General features: G+C 41.3%; 4 protein-coding genes across 4 annotated transcripts; 1 reads left to right on the top strand and 3 right to left on the bottom strand.

The window, feature by feature from the left end:
• Nucleotides 1-10,132: 10,132 nt before the first annotated feature.
• Nucleotides 10,133-13,226, bottom strand: BKA78DRAFT_305328 (uncharacterized protein). The gene is made up of 7 exons (XM_066887694.1): nt 12,714-13,226; nt 12,435-12,600; nt 12,255-12,385; nt 12,003-12,206; nt 11,597-11,945; nt 10,692-11,500; nt 10,133-10,631 (listed from the first exon to the last, which is right to left on the bottom strand). Exons 1-7 carry the CDS (start codon nt 13,061-13,063, stop codon nt 10,520-10,522), a joined length of 2,121 nt encoding a protein of 706 aa, XP_066747586.1. The 5' UTR covers nt 13,064-13,226; the 3' UTR covers nt 10,133-10,519.
• Nucleotides 13,227-13,396: 170 nt separating this feature from the next.
• On the top strand, nt 13,397-13,720 carry BKA78DRAFT_349720 (uncharacterized protein; the record flags this gene model as incomplete). Its single annotated transcript, XM_066890848.1, has 3 exons — nt 13,397-13,401; nt 13,456-13,583; nt 13,635-13,720. 3 exons carry the CDS (start codon nt 13,397-13,399, stop codon nt 13,718-13,720), a joined length of 219 nt encoding a protein of 72 aa, XP_066747585.1.
• A 617-nt stretch (nt 13,721-14,337) lies between these two features.
• BKA78DRAFT_246338 (uncharacterized protein) lies at nt 14,338-16,063 on the bottom strand (the record flags this gene model as incomplete). Its single annotated transcript, XM_066884205.1, has 2 exons — nt 14,338-15,690; nt 15,755-16,063. The coding sequence occupies 2 exons, from the start codon at nt 16,061-16,063 to the stop codon at nt 14,338-14,340; spliced, it is 1,662 nt and encodes a 553-aa protein (XP_066747584.1).
• Nucleotides 16,064-16,455: 392 nt separating this feature from the next.
• On the bottom strand, nt 16,456-18,775 carry BKA78DRAFT_305321 (major facilitator superfamily domain-containing protein). Its single transcript, XM_066887693.1, has 3 exons — nt 18,282-18,775; nt 17,695-18,229; nt 16,456-17,579 (listed from the first exon to the last, which is right to left on the bottom strand). Exons 1-3 carry the CDS (start codon nt 18,482-18,484, stop codon nt 16,725-16,727), a joined length of 1,593 nt encoding a protein of 530 aa, XP_066747583.1. The 5' UTR covers nt 18,485-18,775; the 3' UTR covers nt 16,456-16,724.
• Nucleotides 18,776-19,329: the final 554 nt, after the last annotated feature.

Below are 19,329 nucleotides of genomic sequence, written 5' to 3'. Positions count from 1 at the left end.
AAATAAGATTACTATTAAGAACTACTACCTAATCCTAAATATTAATAAGATACTATAGCACCTCTAGGGCTATAAGTACTTTACTACCCTTAATATTATTACTACCTTCAACCACATCTATATTACTACTAGTAATAAGTAGAAAACAGCCTTTACTATATACTATAGCTAATTTAAATACCTTATCATACCCTTTAGTTTATATAATGCCCCTAGCATCTTCTAGAACTATATTAATAACTCCCTAAAAGAGTACCTAGACCTCTAGGCTACTACCTACCTTAATAATATCCTTATCTTTAGCAAGATACTTGAAGAGCACTAGGAGCACATCTACAAGATTATATCCTACCTACTTAAGTAGAAACTCTATATTAATATCACCAAGTATAAGTTTAAGGTCTAGGAAGTTAAGTACCTTAGGTTGCTAGTTAGTTCTAAAGGCATTTATATAGACTCTACTAAAGTAAAAGTAGTAATTAACTAGGAAACCCTATATAGTATTAAGGATATCTAGGCTTTCCTTAGGTTTACTAACTTCTATTACTACTTTATTAAGGACTTCTCTATTGTCACTAAGCTACTAACTAATCTTACCTAGGGTGAGCTCTATACTATAGCTTTAGATAAGAAGAAACACATATATAGCCCCTTTAAATAGACCCCTAAATATTAATAAGCTTTTAAGATATTAAAGAACACGTTTATAACTACCCTAACCCTTATCTACTTTAACCCCTCTTATAAGACCTAGATTAAGATAGACACCTTAGACTTTATCACTACTAGTATTCTGTCCTAAATAGTAAATAGGATTCTCTACCCTATTACATACTTTTTAAAGAAGATATCCCCTACTAAGTATAACTATAAGATCTATAATAAAGAGCTCTTAGCTATTATCAAATCCCTAGAAACCTAGTAGCCTAAGGCTATTAATATAGAACCTATAAACCTAGTTAAGATCTTCTTAGATTACTAAAGCCTTAAGTAGTTTATATTAACTAAGAATCTTAACTACTACTAAGCCTATTAGGCTTACTTCCTCTCTAAATTTAACTTCAAGATTATGTACCATCCTAGTAAATAAGGTAAGAAGCCTAACTCTTTAACCTATTATTCCTAAGACCTTCCTTAGAGCCCTAATAATAAGAGGCTTTAGCACTAACTATAAATAGTCTTAAAGTATAATAACTTAGACCTAGATATTTAAGCTACTATTTCTTATCTTATACTTATACCTATAGCTATTAAGGAATAAGTACCTGCTAATAAGTAGCTAGACCCTAATATAGCTTAGGTAGAAAACTATAGAGTACCTATAATACCACATCTTAATAACCTCCTTACTAAGACTTACACTAAGGATAAGGATATTAAGACCTTAATAGACTCTATTAAGAAGCATTACTTATATATTCCTACTTCTCTTTTTAAGAAGGGATACAAGTACTATATAGGACACCTCCACCTATATAAAGGGTACCTCTATATAAAGAATTAGCTATTTATCCCTACTAGTAGTAAACTCCACCTCTATCTTATACAGCTCTACTACCTACCAGCCCACCTTAGCCACCCCAGCTACAAATCCATATATAAGCTAATAACCTACTTATACTACTAGCCTAATATAAGATACAACCTCTAGAGGTATATTAATAACTACTTAACTTACTCCCGCGTACAAGGAGACAACTTAAAGAAGCAAGGCCTTCTAGAACTAATCACACCCCTAGACTAATAATAGTAGAGCATTAGTTTTAACTTAATTAAGAAGCGCCCTAACTCTTACTTTAAGAATAAGAATTATTAGTACATCCTTATTATAGTTAACTACCTTATAAAGATAGTTATTATAGAAGAACTCCCTAATAATAGAGTTAACTCCTTAATAGAGGCTATTTACTACTATCTCTTCTACATCCATAACCTTAATAAGGAATTTATTAATAACCGCAGCAGTACTATAATCTATAAGCTCTAGAAGTATATCTATAAATACTATAGGATTAAGATTAAGTACTCCTTAGCCTATCACCCTAAGACTAATAGATAGATAGAAGTTACTAATAAGTCCATTAAGAACTTCCTTTATAGCTATATTAACTACCTATAAGGTAATTAGATACACTAGCTCCCTTATACTAAGTTCACCTTAAACAACAGGATTAATCACTCTATTAGAATATTACCCTTCCTTACTAATTATAGATACCACCCCCACCTTAGATTCAAGCCTATTTAGCCTGTCCAACCAAGAGATGCCTATATTAAGAGAGCTAATTATATCATCGCTAGGATAAAGGCTATTAATAGCTACTTAAAGACCCTTATCCACACTACCTAGGATAAGATAGCTCACTATACTAACTAGCACCATACCTCTTACCCTTATTATAAGGTTAGGGACTATATATATATAAGTACTTATTACTTTACTACTAAGCAGCCTAATAAAGGACTTAACTAGAAGTGGATCAGGCCCTAGCCTATTATTCACATAATTAATTATAAAGCCTATAAACTAGACATCCCTAAGGACTAATAAGCTAATAGCCTTACACCTATATTCTATCTATAGAAGCTCTACCTCACCCCTAACAACCTATACCCTAGATAAGACCCTAGACCCCCTAAAGGGGAGTTAATCCTTAACTATAACAAAGAAGAGCCTTATATAGAGTATAAGATTACTAAGATTATTAACCACCGCAAAACAAAGTATTATAGTATATAATATAAGTGTACCTACATTAGCAACTAGGATAAGTAGAATATATCCCCTTACTAGTAACCTTAGAAGGATTTCTTGCACTTGTGCAAGCTTATACTTAAATTTCACCACCTTTACCCTTAATAGCTACCACCACCATAGGAGTTACTCAATTAGGTAGACCCTAAAGATACTATTAAGAATTATAAGCCTTAGGCTCAAGGAACTTCACCTTATAGAGGGGGGGGTAGTATCAGGCCTCTACCTTAGCCTGATATTAGGAACTATAGTAATCCTACCTAGAGAGCTCAGGCTAACTAAGGAACTCGCTTAGTTATTAACTAAGCAAGCATATACATATACCTTTCTTTTCTTCTCTTTACTTCTTCTCTTCTTTTCTCCTTACCTTAGTCTTTTTATAGCTAAATGCTATATTGCCTCTTAAGCCTTACAGATAGTAAGTAGGTATAGAAAAGAAGGTTTTTAAGCCTTAGTATACTAGCCTAGTATACTAGCACACTATATAAATAGTAGGCATACTATATAATTACCTAACTATAACCCTCTCTATATAGTACTTATTATTAGAGGGGGATAGTATTATGCTATAAGCCTCCTAACCCTTAGGCTCCTATATAAGCATCTAGATTATATAGCCTAATAGCTACCTAAGCTACTATACAGCCACCTGCTTACTTAGTAGCGCGTATAGTACACGCGCTATATACTAAGTCTATATATTACTAAGTATACTAAGCCTATACTTAACCTTAACCTATTCTATAGACACTACTCCCTATTCTAAGGTTAATTTCTAAGACTAGTTGCCTATTCTTCTTAACCTCTTTTATCTTCTTTTAATATACATCAATTAATTATACAATTGTTTATTTTAGATTATCTCTTCTAGTTCTTTTAATGCTCCTACTTATACTTAGTATAAGTAGATAGCTCTTGCTACCCTACTAAGCTATCTTAGTTATTTTATACTAATACAGCTCTTTTGTATAGTTGCCTCTATGCCTGAACCCACTTACTTCTAATTGCTAGTAGTGCTACACTTTCTTTTATATAATCTCCTGAATATCTTAGTAAGCCTTTTTATACAAGCTCTTAATACTAGAGTAGTATTCTAGTTTATTAAGGAAAGAGTCCTAAGAAAGGAGGCTGTTAGGTATAGTATAGACCTAGTTATTTATATAGTTAAAGGTAGGATATTCTATTTAGAGGACTATATAATTATACTTGTAGTATTTAGTATAGAATATAGGAGTGTTAAGGCTAAACTTACCTTAGATAGTATAGTACTATACATTATACTTATTTATTTATTTATTTATTTAGTTTAACGTCCCTCTTTAAGTCAATGACTATAAGAGACAGGGATAGGTATCCCAGTAGTCTAGAGCTATATATAGAATAGTGCCTAATAGGTTTGAACCATAGTAGGCTGTTATACTAATTTATAGCAATCCCTTTTTATGTTTATTTTTAATGATTATGGTTGGACATTTCAGGCTAAGCCCTTATAGGAAAATTACCAAATTGGTAATATAAGTAGAAATAAGCAAATACTAAGCGAGTGTGTATTTTAAAGCAAAATAGTAGTATTTTATAGATAGGGGAGCTAAATATAGGAAAATTATAGGAAACCTTAACTTTATAGCTAAAGCTATAAAATTTATAGATTAACCTATATACTCTCCTATCTCCTTAACCCTTCTACTAGGTGTCTTGTCGGTCGTTATACCACTATTTAGTGGCTATTTTTATATTTTTAATAAAGGCTAGTGTAGCCTTTATATTTTCCTAATTTTTAAAAAGGTTTTTAATACTTAATAAGGGGATATCCCTTTTAAGTAATTTTCTTTCTTCCCTATAGTCCTTATATGATAGTAGGAGGTATATAGGTGTTTCTTTAGGATATCTATACCTATATGTACTATTATCTAACTTTTTAGTATATAATAGGTAGGTTTTAAAGTAACTATATCCTATTTTTAGCTAATAGAACACTGAGGCTGTAGGTCTCTCTATATCTCTTAGAATTAAAAGCTTATAGCTAGGTTTAGTATTAAAAATACTATAATAGGAGGAGGAATTATTAGACTTAGCCTTAGCCTTATCTATAATATCCTGCCACTCCTTATTAATAGTATCTTTAATATCTATACCTATAAGTGCTAGGGCTTTTAGATAATTCCCTGGATCTTTCTTTGTAGCTTCCTTAGCTAAGGAATCAGCTAATTCGTTACTATATATACCCATATGTAGGGGTGGTTAGTAAAGTAGATCTTAGTAAAAAGGGGTAAGATGTATAACTTTAGACGTCGCAAATAATATAATAATATAAAGTAAAGACTCTAGACTTACAAGAGGCTTAAAGAGGCAAGAGATAATTGTATTTAGCTATCTAGAAGTCTAGAGTAGAGAGCAAAGGAAAAGGACTACTAAGGAAGAGAGAAAGATATATATACAAGAGGGCTAACTAAGTAGGGCTAAGTAAGGCCTACTAAGTCAGCTAACTAGGTCACCTAACCTCTAGTATACTAAGGATTCCTATATACTACTACTTGTTCAGGTAGAGGCCTGATACTATATAGGTGTAGATATTAAATATACTATTAATAAGAAGTAGTAAGATATTATAGATAAGGCTAAGGCTAAGTCTAATAATAGCTCCTTATCTTATTATAGTAATTTTAAAGCTAAACCTAGCTATAAGCTTTTAATTCCTAGAGATATAGAAAGACCTATAGCCTTAGCTTTCTATTAGCTAAAAATAGAATATAGATACTTTAAAGCCTACCTATTATATACTAAAAAGTTAAATACTAGTACATATAGATATAGATATCTAAAAGAAATACCTATATACCTCTTCCTATTGTACAAGGATTATAGGGAAGAAAGAAAATTACTTAAAAGGGATATCCCCTTATTAACTATAAAAAATATCTTTAAAAATCAGGAAAATACAAAGGCTATACTAGCTTTTATTAAAAATATAAAAATAGCTACTAAATAGTAGTATAATAACTAATAAGACACCTAGTAGAAGGGTTAAGGAGATAGGGAAGTATATAGGTTAACCTATAAATTTTATAGCTTTTACTATAAAGTTAAGGTTTCCTATAATTTTCCTGGATTTAGCTCCCCTATCTATAAAACACTACTATTTTACTTTAAAATACACACTTACTTATTTATTTATTTATTTATCTAGTTTAACGTCCCTTTCTTAGTCTAAGACTATTAGAGACGAGAGTTTCCTCTATGTACATTGTGCTATAAAAATTATAGGTTATAACCTTAAGCTTTTATAGAACTACTAAATTTTATAGGTTGACCTTTAAAATTATAGGTTCTCTATTGTAGGTACATTTTCAATGATTGTAAAGTGAGATGATTTGGGCTAAACCCTTAGAGTAAGAAGTATAAATAAGTATAATAGTGGGAACTAAAAAGTACTAATAAAGGGAATATGAGGGGTAGAAAATTTGGGAAGATTTTACTAAACCTTCTGTTATTCTAGGGGCTCCTAGTTAATATGCCACCTTTTAGTAGTTATATTAGTTTCTTTTATATAAGCTAAGGTGGCCTATATTTTTTTAGAATTTTTATAAATATTTTTATAGGTTAAATCTATATTTATAGCTTCTTTAAGCCTTTTTCTTTATTCTTTATAATCCTTATAACTTAGTAGTAAGTAGAAAGGAGTCTCTTTAGGAGTACTATACCTATATATACTATTATTGACCTTTTTAGTATAGTATAGGTATAATTTAAAATATCTATAACCTATCATTAGCTAATAATAGGCTAATGCTAATTCCCTAGGAGTCCTATTTAGTATCCTAAGTTTATAGTAAGGTTTAGGAGTAAATATCCTTAAGTAAGACTCAGGAGATATAGGTTTAGCTAAGGCTATACCTATAATCTTCCCCTATTCTATACTTATTAGGGATTTAACTTCTATACCTAATATAGTAAAGAAGGTAGGGTATTCCCTAGTCTTAACTAGACTAGTAGCCTCCTTAGCTAGATTATTAGTAAGCTTATTACTATAAATTCTAGTGTAGCTAGGAACCTATTCTAATAAGATAGTAGCACCCTTATCTATAGCTAATTTAGCTATATTTATAGCCTGAATTTACTAGGATTGGCCTGGGTTATTAGAAGGTTTTATAATATAGTATATTACTACCTGATTATCCATATATATATAGTATTTCTAGTCTTATTTTATATTTCTACCCATATATTTAAACACCCTTGTAATACCCTCTAATTCCCTATTATAGACTAGGTTAGAAAAACCTATATTTAGGCTTTCTAACTTATAGCCTTCCTAGTTTTTAGGGATAATAATAAGGCCTACTCCTACACCTTTACCTCTAGTTATACTAGAGGTATTAGTATATAGAAAGGTGGTATTAGTAGACTTTCTAGTCTTAATAAGGTCTAGATATTCCTTCTTAGTATCTTCTTTAGGTAAAGGACTAATTCTATACTAAAATAGAATATTCCTAGCCTAGGGAGGAAAATATAGGTGGGATATAGGTTCTAGAGGTCTCCTACTCCCTATACTATTAAGAATCCTCTCTAGCTGGGTAGATTTCCTATTTTTAAATATAGATTCTTGCTTAGTCCTGCCTAATTTAATTAAAATAGGGTGGTTTTCTGGTAGTTTTAAGGCCCTAAGTATGTATTTTTTTATACTAGTACTTAGTTGGGCCTTAGTAGGTAGGATACCTACTTTAATTTCTATTACCCTAATAGGAATAGTCTTAAAAACCCCTAGTATCTTATATAGAGCCTTATTTTATAAGGCCTCTAAGGGTTTAAGAAGGTAGTCTATTCCTCTAGGCTTATACTAGAGCTAGGAGCTATAATCTATTATACTAGTAATATAAGCTATATATAGCTAGTGTATAGTATGTGGACCTATCCCTAGCTCTATAGTAGTAAGCCTATAGAGCCTATAGAGGGTAAATCTAGCCTTTAATACTAAGGTATTAATATAGTATTTATACTTTAGTTTATTATTAAAGTAGATACCTAGTTATTAGACTATCTCTTTAGGTTTTACTATAGTAGAATTAGGTAGTTCTATACTATAGTTTTTTACCTTTTTATTACTAGAAAAATGGATAAGCTCTATCTTAGTAACATTAAAGCTAATACCTATTCTAGCCCTATATTTATATAGGTTTTTAGCCTCTCTCTCTAATATTTTAGTATTTTTCTTTACACTTATAGATAATATAGTTAGACTAATATTATCTATATAGGAGAGAAAAGTAATAGCCTAGGATGGGAATAGTTTAGAGATATAGATTAGAAATAGAATAGGTAATATAGGACTTCCTTATGGAGTTCTAGTCTCTATAGGCCTAAAATCTTCTATTTGTCTATTGAAGGAGAGATATGATAGCCTATTTTTTAAGAAAGAATCTACCTAGCTAATTAGGCTTATAGGTAGTCCCTTATTCTTTAATAAAGATAGGAGCTAGTTCTTGCTAATATAGTTAAAAGTACCTTTTATATCTAGAAATAGTATAGAGGTTATCCTATTAGATAGCTTATTCTCTTTAACTATATTAGATAATAATAGTATAGTATCTATAGTAGACTTTTTAAGATAACTACCTACCTATCTAGGGTATAGTAGTCTATTTATCTTTTCTACTAAGAATCTAAGCCTTTTAGCTATTATTCTTTTATTGATTTTGCTAAGGTAATTTAATAAAGATATTACCCTATAAGCTTTAGGACTAGTATAGTCTAGCTAACTAGGTTTCTTTAAAATTACACCTATAGCTTATCTCTAGTATTTAGGATAATAACTACTATTAAATAGTAGGCTAAAAACCCTATAGAAAATATTAGGGTAGGCCTTATAGGTAGCTATAATAATATCTTAGTTTATAGCATTAGGACCTAGTATTTTCCCTTTTATTCATATAGAGTAAGCTAATTCAAGTTCCTTAAAGTCTAATTCTAGCTAATCCCACCTATTATCAGGCATGTAATTATACTATATAGGTGGTAGAGCTTTAGGAGGCTTAGGGAATAGGATATTCCTAAAAGTTAAATATTTATCTATAAAAGAATTAGCTAATACCCCTAAATTATCTTTAATTCTAGGGAAAAAGTTAACCTTTTTATCCTTAGTATAGTCTTTAGCCTTAAATATAGACTTTATATTATTCTTAGTAAGAAACTCTTACTAATACTCCCTTTTAGTATTTTTTATAGTTCAAAAGTAGGTATTTCTTGCTACTAGGTAGGCTCTTATACTTATAGGATCTAAGTATAAGATTTAGCTTTATTTTATAGTTTTATACTTATTTCTTAACCTAGTAAGGTTGTTATTTCACCACAGCTTAGAAATAAGCTTAGTAGAGAGTTTAGGTATACTAGAATTAGCTACTAGAGTAATTAAATTACTTAGCTTAGCAGCTATATTATCTAGTTCCTCCCAAAGGTGAGAACTATTTTAATCTAGTAACTCTATTAGATTAACCTCTCTTATAAGGTGTAATAAATTAGTAGTGGATAGTATTTTACTCTCCCCTACTAAAGTATTAAAAGAGGTATTAGACTTAGTCCAATCCACCTTATTAAGGTTAAATCTTTCTATATAGGTGGGGTTTATTACTTAATTAGAATCTAAGGTTTTAACTATAAAGAATATACTATAGTAGTTAGAACCTATATCATATAAGGTCTACTAATCTAGTACTTTTTCTTAGATATTTCCTATAGTAAAGGTAAGGTCTAATATAGATTCTAACCAATCTACTAACCTTTCTAAATTAGGGGATTTAGAGTTATAGGGATCCTACTAAGGGTGGTGGGAATTAAAGTCCCTAAGTACTATAGTAGGAGAGTCTATTTAAATTTTATTATAGATCTCTCTAACTATTGTTTCTTGATTATTTAATTAACCTTTCTGATTATAAATATTAAAGACTCTTTATAGAAAGCTAAGGCCTATAATGTCAATAACTAGTACATACTTACTTAGTATTTATTTATTTCTACTTATATTACTAGTTTGGTAATTTTCCTATAAGAGCTTAGCCTGAAATATCTAACTATAATTATTAAAAATAAACTTAAAAAGGGAATGCTATAAACTAGTATAATAGTCTACTATAGTTTAAACCTAATAGGCACTATCCTATATATAGCTCTAGACTACTAGGATACCTATCCCTATCTCTTATAGTTATTAACTTAAGAGAGACGTTAAACCAAATAAATAAATAAATAAATAGTACCTCTATAAAAACTATAGATATTTATCTATAAATTTAATAGTATTATATATGTAGAAAAAAAACTCTTATCTCTTATATTCTTAGTAGTAAATTAATTAATAAATAAATAGATAGCTAATTAGCTAGCAGTTATACTTGTGCACTAGTTAAAGCACGAGAATATAGACTTCATATCTATATGTGTGTGCAAGGTTAGCATAAGACGCGCGCGCGTGCGCCAACTAAGCGCAATATAGAGGTAGAGTTAGTTAAGTCGGGCTAGTTATTTTTTAGTCGCCTACTTGCGCGCATTGTAACATTATGCCTTATTACATTATCTTAGGAACATTTTCTAGTTTATTTACTAGAGTATATCTATTTAGCTTAGATATTCTCCTCTCTCCCTCACTCTTCTATAGAAATAGTGAGCAGAGGCACAAGCTATCTAAACCTTTAACCACCCTAGAGCAATTGCGGACGCCATTTCGAAATCAACTTCGTTGTCAGACCCTTGGCTCCCTCATCTGTGAGATAGTCAGCAAGCGTTGGATTTACTAGTCACTCGAGCGGACTTACAATTCCTCCACAGGTCTTCGATTGCGTCAAGGCAGACATCCCGGACCGGTGGTCTCATAAGGACAAGGTAACTAAAGAGAAGTCACTGTCAGTGATGGCGGTCCTTCAATTAAGAGATGATCGTAACTCACTGTATGGAGTTCACCGCGAGAGAAATGCGCTCAGGATCTCGCGCCAGTCCCTTGACGCGGTCGAGCATGCCGTCAACAAGCTCCGGGATCTCAGACAAGAAACGAATGAGGACCTTGTCCTTTGCGTCGAGGTATGGTAAAATACCATCTAGAACCTTGAGCGCCCACTTCTCGTAGTGAGAAACCGCCTCGTCTCCCGAATCGCGTGTCTGGAGGCGATTGTTGTACCATTCCTCGCTCAGCCATGATATGGCAACGTCGATGCGGCGTCGAAAGTCTTCAAGAACGTACAGGTAAAGCGAATCTCGAATGGAATTGCTGATGAAGGCGTTCTTCATCGAAGCGGCCTCGTGCTCAGACTTGACAGCGCCCTCTTCCAGTCCGGCAGAAGCACGGGTTGCGAGGCGTGTGATGATAGTGACCCATGCATCCCGGTCGTAATTGCTAGCTGCCAGGCGATTGAATCCATGTTTCGGGCCCTTGGCACGACTCGGATCGTCTAATGCAGCCATGACCTCGAAGACGCGGCCAATGGTACATCGGCCATATTCTGCGGTCTCCCGTACTGTCAAGGCTGGTGGTGATGGAAGATGGAAAGTCCCTAGAGCCGTTTCTGGCAGCACCTCGAGTGGACCAGCGCCGGAAGGTAAGCCGTCCACCTTGTTGTCGAAAGCATCAGGGGTGTCTGTTGGTTGAAACTCTGGTTCATAGTCATCATCCTCATCGACGGCTGTCAATTTTTGATTTGACGGATTTGTGGAGGCGGAGTGTTGGGTTTTGCTGAGGGCCAAATAGCGTGATCTGACGGCCTGAGACGAACTTTATTAGCTTGCCTTTGATCTTCTATAGAGAGGACATTTCGTGTAGTCCTGGGGCGACCAGTTCACAGAGTTAAAACGACTTACGTTAATGGCATTGTCGAGGTGTGCTTTGTCCAATGACCCAATGATGGGGACCAGGATTCTAACGAGTAGATCGATGGGTATCGCCTGTACGTCGAAATTCTTCGAACCCTCGTCCTGAGTCAATGTGAAAAGCTGCGCGAGGCTGACAGGACCAGTCCCCAAGGCAGGCGGTGGTATGGTGCCTGCAACATCCGCTCCCAAACGCTGTCTTTTTGCATGATCAAGGCCGTCTGTTGGTTCCGCTGGTGCCGGTCTCTTGCGGCTGATCTCGTCGAAAATCTCGAGGCGCGTGTGATGAAGACGGTCGATGTGTTGCTGAATCCTCGCCGCCAGAGGATGATTGGGATTCCTGCAGCGCCGTGACATTAGAAGAGGCCCATGCTCCAGTCCACGATATGTGACGTACTTTTTGATCACGTTCAATAGGAGCGCCCTGGTGGTGCGTTCCATCGATTTCACCATGACCTTGTTCTTGGGCGTCATTGGCGAGTTGGCGAGTTTCAAAGGATTGAAGTTGAGGACCGAGGATATTATCTTGTTCGCAATGGAAGCACGGGAACGAATTAAGCCACCTAGACTGTTCAGAGTGGCTGTCACAAGAAGAGCATCACTGGATCCTGTCAGAACCTCTCCCGAATGTCCATCCCAATGCCCTAACCTTGATTCTTCCTGGAGGATGCTTAGCAACCTATCCAACAGGCCAGACGCTTCGGCTTCTAGATTTGGCGGTGGAATCAGAGGGTGATCCCTGGGCACCAAAGCGAGCGATATCTCATTGTGCTCGGGTCGCTGTACGCAGTCAGAGGGCCAATACACCAATCGAGCAATGGGAGCGCACCCTTGGATCAGCAATCAAACCTGGAGTCTGAGTTTGAACGACGCGCTGGACAAACTTGATGCAGCATATGCGGGCACCGGGAGGAGCTGAATCCATTCTGCGCATGATGTTGGACTTGATGGCCGCCATCTTTGTCCAGATGGCATTGTCGTGAGGATTGTAAATGCTGAGATTGATTCACACATGAGAAACCATCCTCCAATATATACACAGAACGTGTATAGACCTCCAGCGGGGAGACGCGCGCTACACATTTGCACGGGGATTGTGTCAACTCACATGTGTCTGAAGACCAGAGGATAGATGCTCGCCGCAGCCTGAACGGCACCCTTGACAACGGCAATATCCTCCCCAGGCGTGTCCAGGTATTCCTTGATCTTGTCCAGCACAGGAAAACTCAACTGCTGCTTTTGGTCGGTGGGCAGTACGGGCGAGGCGAAGGTTTCGGCGAGGAACTCGGCACCCCATCTGCGCAACTCGAGGTCTGCTCCGGGACCAATGATGGGCAAAATACTGGGGATTATGGCAGGATAGTTTGCGGCATTCTCGAGCACCACCTGGCGCGCCTGCTTCAATTGCGCAACCAGCGGGTCTGCGGACGCCGATGCTTGTCCTTCCATTTTGGTCATGAGCTGTGAAAGGGCGAAGAGCGGTTGAAAAGTCGATTTTCACGCGTCACAATAGCGGACCATGCCCCGCCGGATGAGGGATTGTGATAATGTGATTTGGCGTCAGAGTTGGGCAGCTTGGTGGTTGCGCGCAACAACATTGAAGATTCAAGGTGGATGGGTGTTGGAGGCGCGACGGGATGGATCGATCGGGGCGGGCTGAGCAGCTGCTGTCTGACCGCCCAGCACGCCGCCTTGGAATCTGCGTTCTTCCGCTCCGGCGCATCTGAGCTGACGGGACATTTCCGTGGAACTGCTGCCCGTCCGCCCGCAATTCGATCGTCTCTCTCCAACATGGCGTGAGTACAGGCTGCGATTCTTGCCCATCACAACCTCCAGCTGACCTGCCATAGAATCCCCCGCTCGACATACTACGATAAGCACTGGCGTCAATCGCCCGCCCTTGTCCGCGCGCGACAGCCTTACCTGATCAAGAATGTCCTCACGGGCGCCGCAATCTTCGGCTTCGCAATTGGTGTTTGTGAGTGCCGTTTGCAATACAATGATGCGACTGTATCTTACTCGATCACAGATGCCTTTACCATTCGCGCCGTAGCCCAGGACGACTTCGAGGACGTCAAGGTCCCCGAGAAGCCCGCTCAACCCAAGAGTGCTTAATACCCGTGCCCTTTCATTATGTTCACCTTGAGCCCCAACTGCAGGCCCATACAAATATATTGCTGGAGGCAAAAGCTCGGTTAGGCATGGCGCATTCAGACAACCGCGCAGTATACCTACCCCTCACCGAGATCGCCTGGGGCACGAGCAGTGGCAAGCAGGGTCTGTAGAAATCACTCGATTATCTCTCTTCTCTTTGCCTTTGCCGGATTTTTGGCAAGGACATGTACATTCATATTTGAGGGAACGGTCTCATCTCCAGCGTTGAAAAAAGGAAGTTTCATTCAAGTAGACGATGCAAGCCGAAGACGTGCACGACAGGGGAATCTATACAAGGGAATCATCCCGGCGGACCTTTACCCAACAGGTTGGAAAGAGAGAATGAACGAGAGAAGAAAGACGAAGAACAGAATAACGCCAGTCATCGCCACAAAAGTGTCGCCTTGCCATCCAACCTTAAAGCTGATGCAAACTCCTACCAATGACCCCCAAGGCATAATTTGAGAAAGGAGCCCAACAGCAAAGAACGGAACTGTTGCTCGAATCCAGAGCGCGTGCTGTCGAGATTGATACGTCGCCCACCGCTGCTGCTGTCTGCGACGGTCACCTTCCAACGCTTAAAAGTCCCAGAAGGATTTATCAGTGTTGGTTTGTTGAGCTCTTCCAGATGCCTTACGCGACGCAGGAAGAGGCTGCTCGGCTTCCGCGTCGGGACCATCATCACCAAAAAGCCATGCTCGGCTTGAGCCCTTTCGACCTCCCATGCCGTCACCTCCAATGTTGATACCGCGGTCTTTCACAACGCCTTGGGGCACATTCTCCTTGGCAACAGGAGGCTGGGGAGATTGGTCGTAAAGACCCCAGTTGGCATCAAGGCCTTTCTTGTTTTTAGGCGCCGCGATCTTGTCCGAATCGGTTGCATGAGATGCAGTGTTGGGGCTAGAGTCCGCCATGACGAATTGACTGTCGAATGTTTTCTGGCGGCTTTCGTTGTTGACCATCTTAGTGACGTTGCTGAGCGCTTCCGTCTTATTCGAGGTTCCAACATCTTCTTCATCGCTGCCTCCGAGAACGGGATCCTTGTACAGACCCAATCCCTTGTTTTGGGCACGCGGCCGTGGAGCCTTGGTCTTGTCAGCAGTGGGTGTTGCGTCATCGTTGAAATCAAAGTGAGCCTTGGTTTCCGGACGAGGCTGGTGGACGACGGGACGTTTCACAGGAGTCTCCATGTCCACCTGGGCATGAGTCGTTAGTAAGCCATCCGAATTCAATTGAATGTCGGCACATACCTCATCGTCGCTCCATCCAAAGTGTCTTTCATTCTGAGCTTGGACCTTGACCGAGTGCTTCTCAGGAGTCACAAAGTCTTCGAAATCCCACTGCGGTGCGTGCTTTTTGGGTTTGAGAGCTGCTTTATTGGCCACTGCTTTGGGGGTGGCATCCTCTCCGTCGCCAAACTCGAAGTGGTCATATTTCTTCGGACCAGCTTTGCCGCGGACTGGGGATTTCGAGGGCGATTGACTGGCGTCCTCATCCTGGTCGAACAGTCGGATGGGTTGGAAGTTCTTGCTCGCGCCAGCCTTTGCTTGAATGGCGCTGCCGGTACTTGGCGCACGCTCAGGACTGAGTATCTCGTGCAGGTCGCGCTGTGGAGGTTTGGCGGACGTAGCCCGCGGTGCAAGCGAGGTGCGAGGAGCTACGTCTTCTTCGTGGTTGCTGCTAGGCTGGAAGAGCGACAGGCTCGCATGGGGATCTCCGGCGATGCTGTTGCGAGAGGACGAGGTCGCCGATGATTGCTGACCGGGCGAAGAACTCGAAACGATCAAGCGAACCTGCTCTTTACCGTCACGGATGGGCCAGTTCTTTGCGCGCGATCCAATGACTTCGACTTGCTTCAAAAGCGAGGCCTGATCCCAGTAGAGGCGAATGGAGCGTATTCTCTGTTGGTCATCGAACTGGACGATGTGGACCTGGGAAGCGCAAACGAGTCAGAATGGGTTGGAGATGAGCTGCCAAGGGATCATCACGTCTCACCATTGGGAAGACGACGATACGGTCTGCCAGGAAATTGTCATCAAGACCTGGCAGGTAGGCACCGCCGCCAGTATTGAACTCTATGGTAGTCTCGACATCCAAGCACAGGCCAGATTCGCCCTCGATGGCGCCCAAGATCTTCTCGTTCTTCTTGGTCAAGACCTTGGTTTGCGCCGAAAGGTGCCTGATTACGGCCTCTGGGTCGGCGACGGTAGTGAGGGTGGGGATGTAATTGATCGAAGCCTGAGGAGCAAGTGCGCTGGCCGACGGCGTGGCCAGGAAGGCCTCGTAGCTGGCGCGCAGAGACATGTTGCAGAAGCTGACTGCGGAGGACGGCCGGAGAGGTGTTGAGGATCGGAGGACAAGTTGTGGAAAAAGAAGAGAGAGGGGGTGTTTGTTGTAGGAGAGCTGTGAGGGCAGTGAGGGCGCGCGCAATGGAAATAAGTAAACAATGAAAACGGCAGGAAGGACGAGGTGAACTGGGATGGTGCGACAGAGAGAGGGTGCGATGGCGGCCCCTGCCGTGTCTGTCTTTTCCTGGGCTTGTCCTGGGTCCGGGTGGGTTTGCTTGCTTGCGGTACCCCAGCCCAGGAAGCCCCGGCCCGGTGGTACGCAGACAGAGAACATGGCCGAGGGTCCATCACCATTCCATGGCTTGTGCGCCGCCCTGCGGCGATTCGGAGCATTTTCAGGAAGAAGAAAGTCGCAGCCCACCACCATTCCAGTCTTGCAATTTACACGTTCATGTCGCGAGTGCATGCATGCATCTTGGCCCCAGCCCAGCCCGTCACGCGTCGTTGCCGCGCTTCTGCGCGTCACTCTGGCGACATGACCGGGAGCAAGGAGTATGGATCAAAGCAGCCCAACGCTTCCTAGTTGTACATTGCCAGCTATAACAAATAAGCTCAACAAGTGACTCAAAAATTAGATACAAAGAGGAAACAGGAAAGAAATCACAAAACCCATCATATCACGCCTCCCCCGCCTTGTACGCCGGCACCTCGCCCTCGGCGTCGAAGCAAGTTTCCCAGCACAGCACCTCTGCGGGGAAGTCCTTCTCCACGCTTGGCCGTTCTCTCACAAACCATGCAAGCGCCGCACCAATCGCACTGAGCACCGCCAAGCTGATCCACAACGCGTAGTTGGTTGTTGTGATGCTGAAGTCGTTGCTCAGATAAAAGCTTGCGCCACTGACGGCAACGGCCAGAGCCCTGAACAGCCACGCAGTTTGCATCAGCCCTATGACTGTGCCCGCCGAAAAAGCATCTGGCGCCACATTGAGCATCAGCAACGTCACCAGAGCTTGCGCTGCGTTGGCCAGCGTGTGCTTTACAAGAATTGCCGTTGTCGAAGTCACTGCAGTGAGTGGCGCAGAGCACATGGAAATGAAGACGATGATGGGCGTCAGGACGTAGATCGCTGGGAAGAAGAGGGCAAGAGACCGAAAGGGGCGCAGCAGTCCGAATGCTTCCACTGCCCGCGGTATGGCCTGCAGCACCGCGACGCCGGCGACGGCCCGAACGGCGAGCAGGATTAGGCCCAAATAGTTGCAGGGGAGTCCCATTCCCCCGTGGCGGCTGCTGCTGTGTCCAAGATGAGGAAGAAGAACATCGAAGGACGACGCATGAAGGGACAAGATGGAAAATGAACACAAGAGAATCAGCAGAGAGGGCGCTCGCAGAAAAGGGCCAAGACCCATGGGTTCTGGGCGCGTGAAGTCGACGATCCGGATTGATGGCGTCTCCAGGTCATCTTGACCGAGGAATCCTGCCCTTTCGCAGTCGAACTCGGTCGAGTCAGTTGATGTTGCCATGCGAGGCAGGGTCTGCATGGTTGGTTAGCGGTGATCGTGTTGCTCTCAGCCATTGTTCATTCGCCGAGACTTGGTGTAGACCAGATGTGTGCTGGAATCGGAGAGATAGGATGGGGATGAGACAGACCTCGTCAAGCATAAATGTAGCAACGACGGCAATCAGCAATACCAGACTGCCGCACGCAATTTGGCTGCTCAGAATGGGATACTTTTCCCACACAGCTCCGTGCGCATTGACGCTGCCGGCTACCATTCCCTGCACCAATGGCCCAATTGAGCCACAGACGCCCACAAGAGGCAGCCTGGCTACATTTTGCGCTCTATCTGTCGGACTCAAGCTGAGGTCACCAATCATGGTGAGCGTACTGACGACAACTGAAGAGCTGACAACACCGGCGGCAAAACGGAGAACGGCGCAGGTGACGAGATCGGTAGCGAAGCCCATGGACAAACAGCACATGGCCATGCCAAATAGACCGCCAAGGGCAATGGGCTTCCTTCCGACGCGATCAGCCAAATATCCCCAGAGGATGCCGACGGTCCCGCCAAAAGCGTATGCGCAGTCGAGGATGCTCCGTAGATACGACGTCGACAGGTTACCGCAAAAGTCATCGTTTGATATGAGCATCTTCAGCTGCGGTTGCAAGCTGGAGGCGACGATGCTGAAGCATCACGTTAGTGATGATTGATGGGGGGAGTCTCTGGGGCGCATACGCTTCAGCTAGATACGCAACATAGATCCACATCATTTGTTGCGTGTGATTTGTACGGCATTCTTGCGATGCCTGTTCATCTTGATCCTCCTCCTCCTCCTCTTCAATATCTAGGCCATCGTCGCTGTGTATGTCGACCTTTTCATAGATTCCGAGACCTTTGGTCTGAACCAGAGAGCGGACGGATAAGTGAAGGCCCAGCATTTTGACTAGGGATTCTAGTCTTGAACAATAGGGATGCAGAAGTTTGTCTGTGCACGAAAAGAAATGACAGGGTAAGAGAACGGGATGCTGTGAAATTGTTTGTAGAATGAGCTGTAGTAGAGAGAGACAGTCGAGAGTCGCGGCCAGCACGAGTCGGTCGGATTGTGTAGGGAACGAGAATTCCACAAGCTAGAAAGAGTGACAGTTGAACGCAGCAGACATGGCTGAGGCGCCGGAGTTGGAGTGGTTCGGTGGGCGAAGTCGAGGTGAAGGAAGAGGTTGATGAGATGACGAGAGACGAGCAGGAGACGGCGGCACCTGAAGTGGCCGCGGAGACCGGGGCGCGCGTGCGCAGAACCGTCTTCCCGTCCACTTCAGCCAATCGTCACGACCCGGGTCTGGGCACACAAAACCCAAGAATAGGTGGGCAGATAACCACCTGTGTACTACATCAGTTGTGAACTATGCATGCACATGCATGCGTAGGTACTGGACAGACTCGAACCATCTGCAGTTTCGCACCTGCAGCATCCAGATTCTCATCAATTATTGACTCATCATCTCATGCAGCCTGCATCTTCCGCATCTTTTCGCAGCGACTACATGCGCCCCGTGCGACCATGGTCCCTTCGCCTCAGCACCGCATCCACCTGTGCGTTTTGAATGTCTTCCTCTGCCATCCCACATAGATTCCAGGTCCAGTGTACAAGAATAGAGTACATTTACAGCTCTATGAGAATCGTGAAGTCGTGACGCCGCCATCGCTAAGAACCGAACTAAATCAATACCATAGAATGGCCTATCCGTAGGGGAAGTAGAAGAAACAGAAAGGGGAAATTTCATCA

This window comes from Phyllosticta capitalensis (assembly GCF_038381095.1).
Source record: "Phyllosticta capitalensis strain CBS 128856 chromosome Unknown BKA78scaffold_2, whole genome shotgun sequence".
Lineage (NCBI taxonomy): Eukaryota > Fungi > Ascomycota > Dothideomycetes > Botryosphaeriales > Phyllostictaceae > Phyllosticta > Phyllosticta capitalensis.
This window is presented reverse-complemented; position numbering and strand designations above follow the sequence as displayed.

Bases quoted from the DNA above. Each gene is read 5' to 3' on its own strand.
- BKA78DRAFT_305328 (XM_066887694.1), bottom strand. From the start codon at position 13,063: ATGACCAAAATGGAAGGACAAGCATCGGCGTCCGCAGACCCGCTGGTT. The intron at 12,601-12,713 runs GTGAGTTGACAC...AATCAATCTCAG, and splicing joins CCTCTGGTCTTCAGACACAT to CATTTACAATCCTCACGACA. The intron at 11,946-12,002 runs GTACGTCACATA...ACGGCGCTGCAG, and splicing joins CTATTGAACGTGATCAAAAA to GAATCCCAATCATCCTCTGG.
- BKA78DRAFT_305321 (XM_066887693.1), bottom strand. From the start codon at position 18,484: ATGCTGGGCCTTCACTTATCCGTCCGCTCTCTGGTTCAGACCAAAGGT. The intron at 18,230-18,281 runs GTATGCGCCCCA...GTGATGCTTCAG, and splicing joins GTTGCGTATCTAGCTGAAGC to CATCGTCGCCTCCAGCTTGC. The intron at 17,580-17,694 runs GTCTGTCTCATC...CCAACCATGCAG, and splicing joins CTACATTTATGCTTGACGAG to ACCCTGCCTCGCATGGCAAC.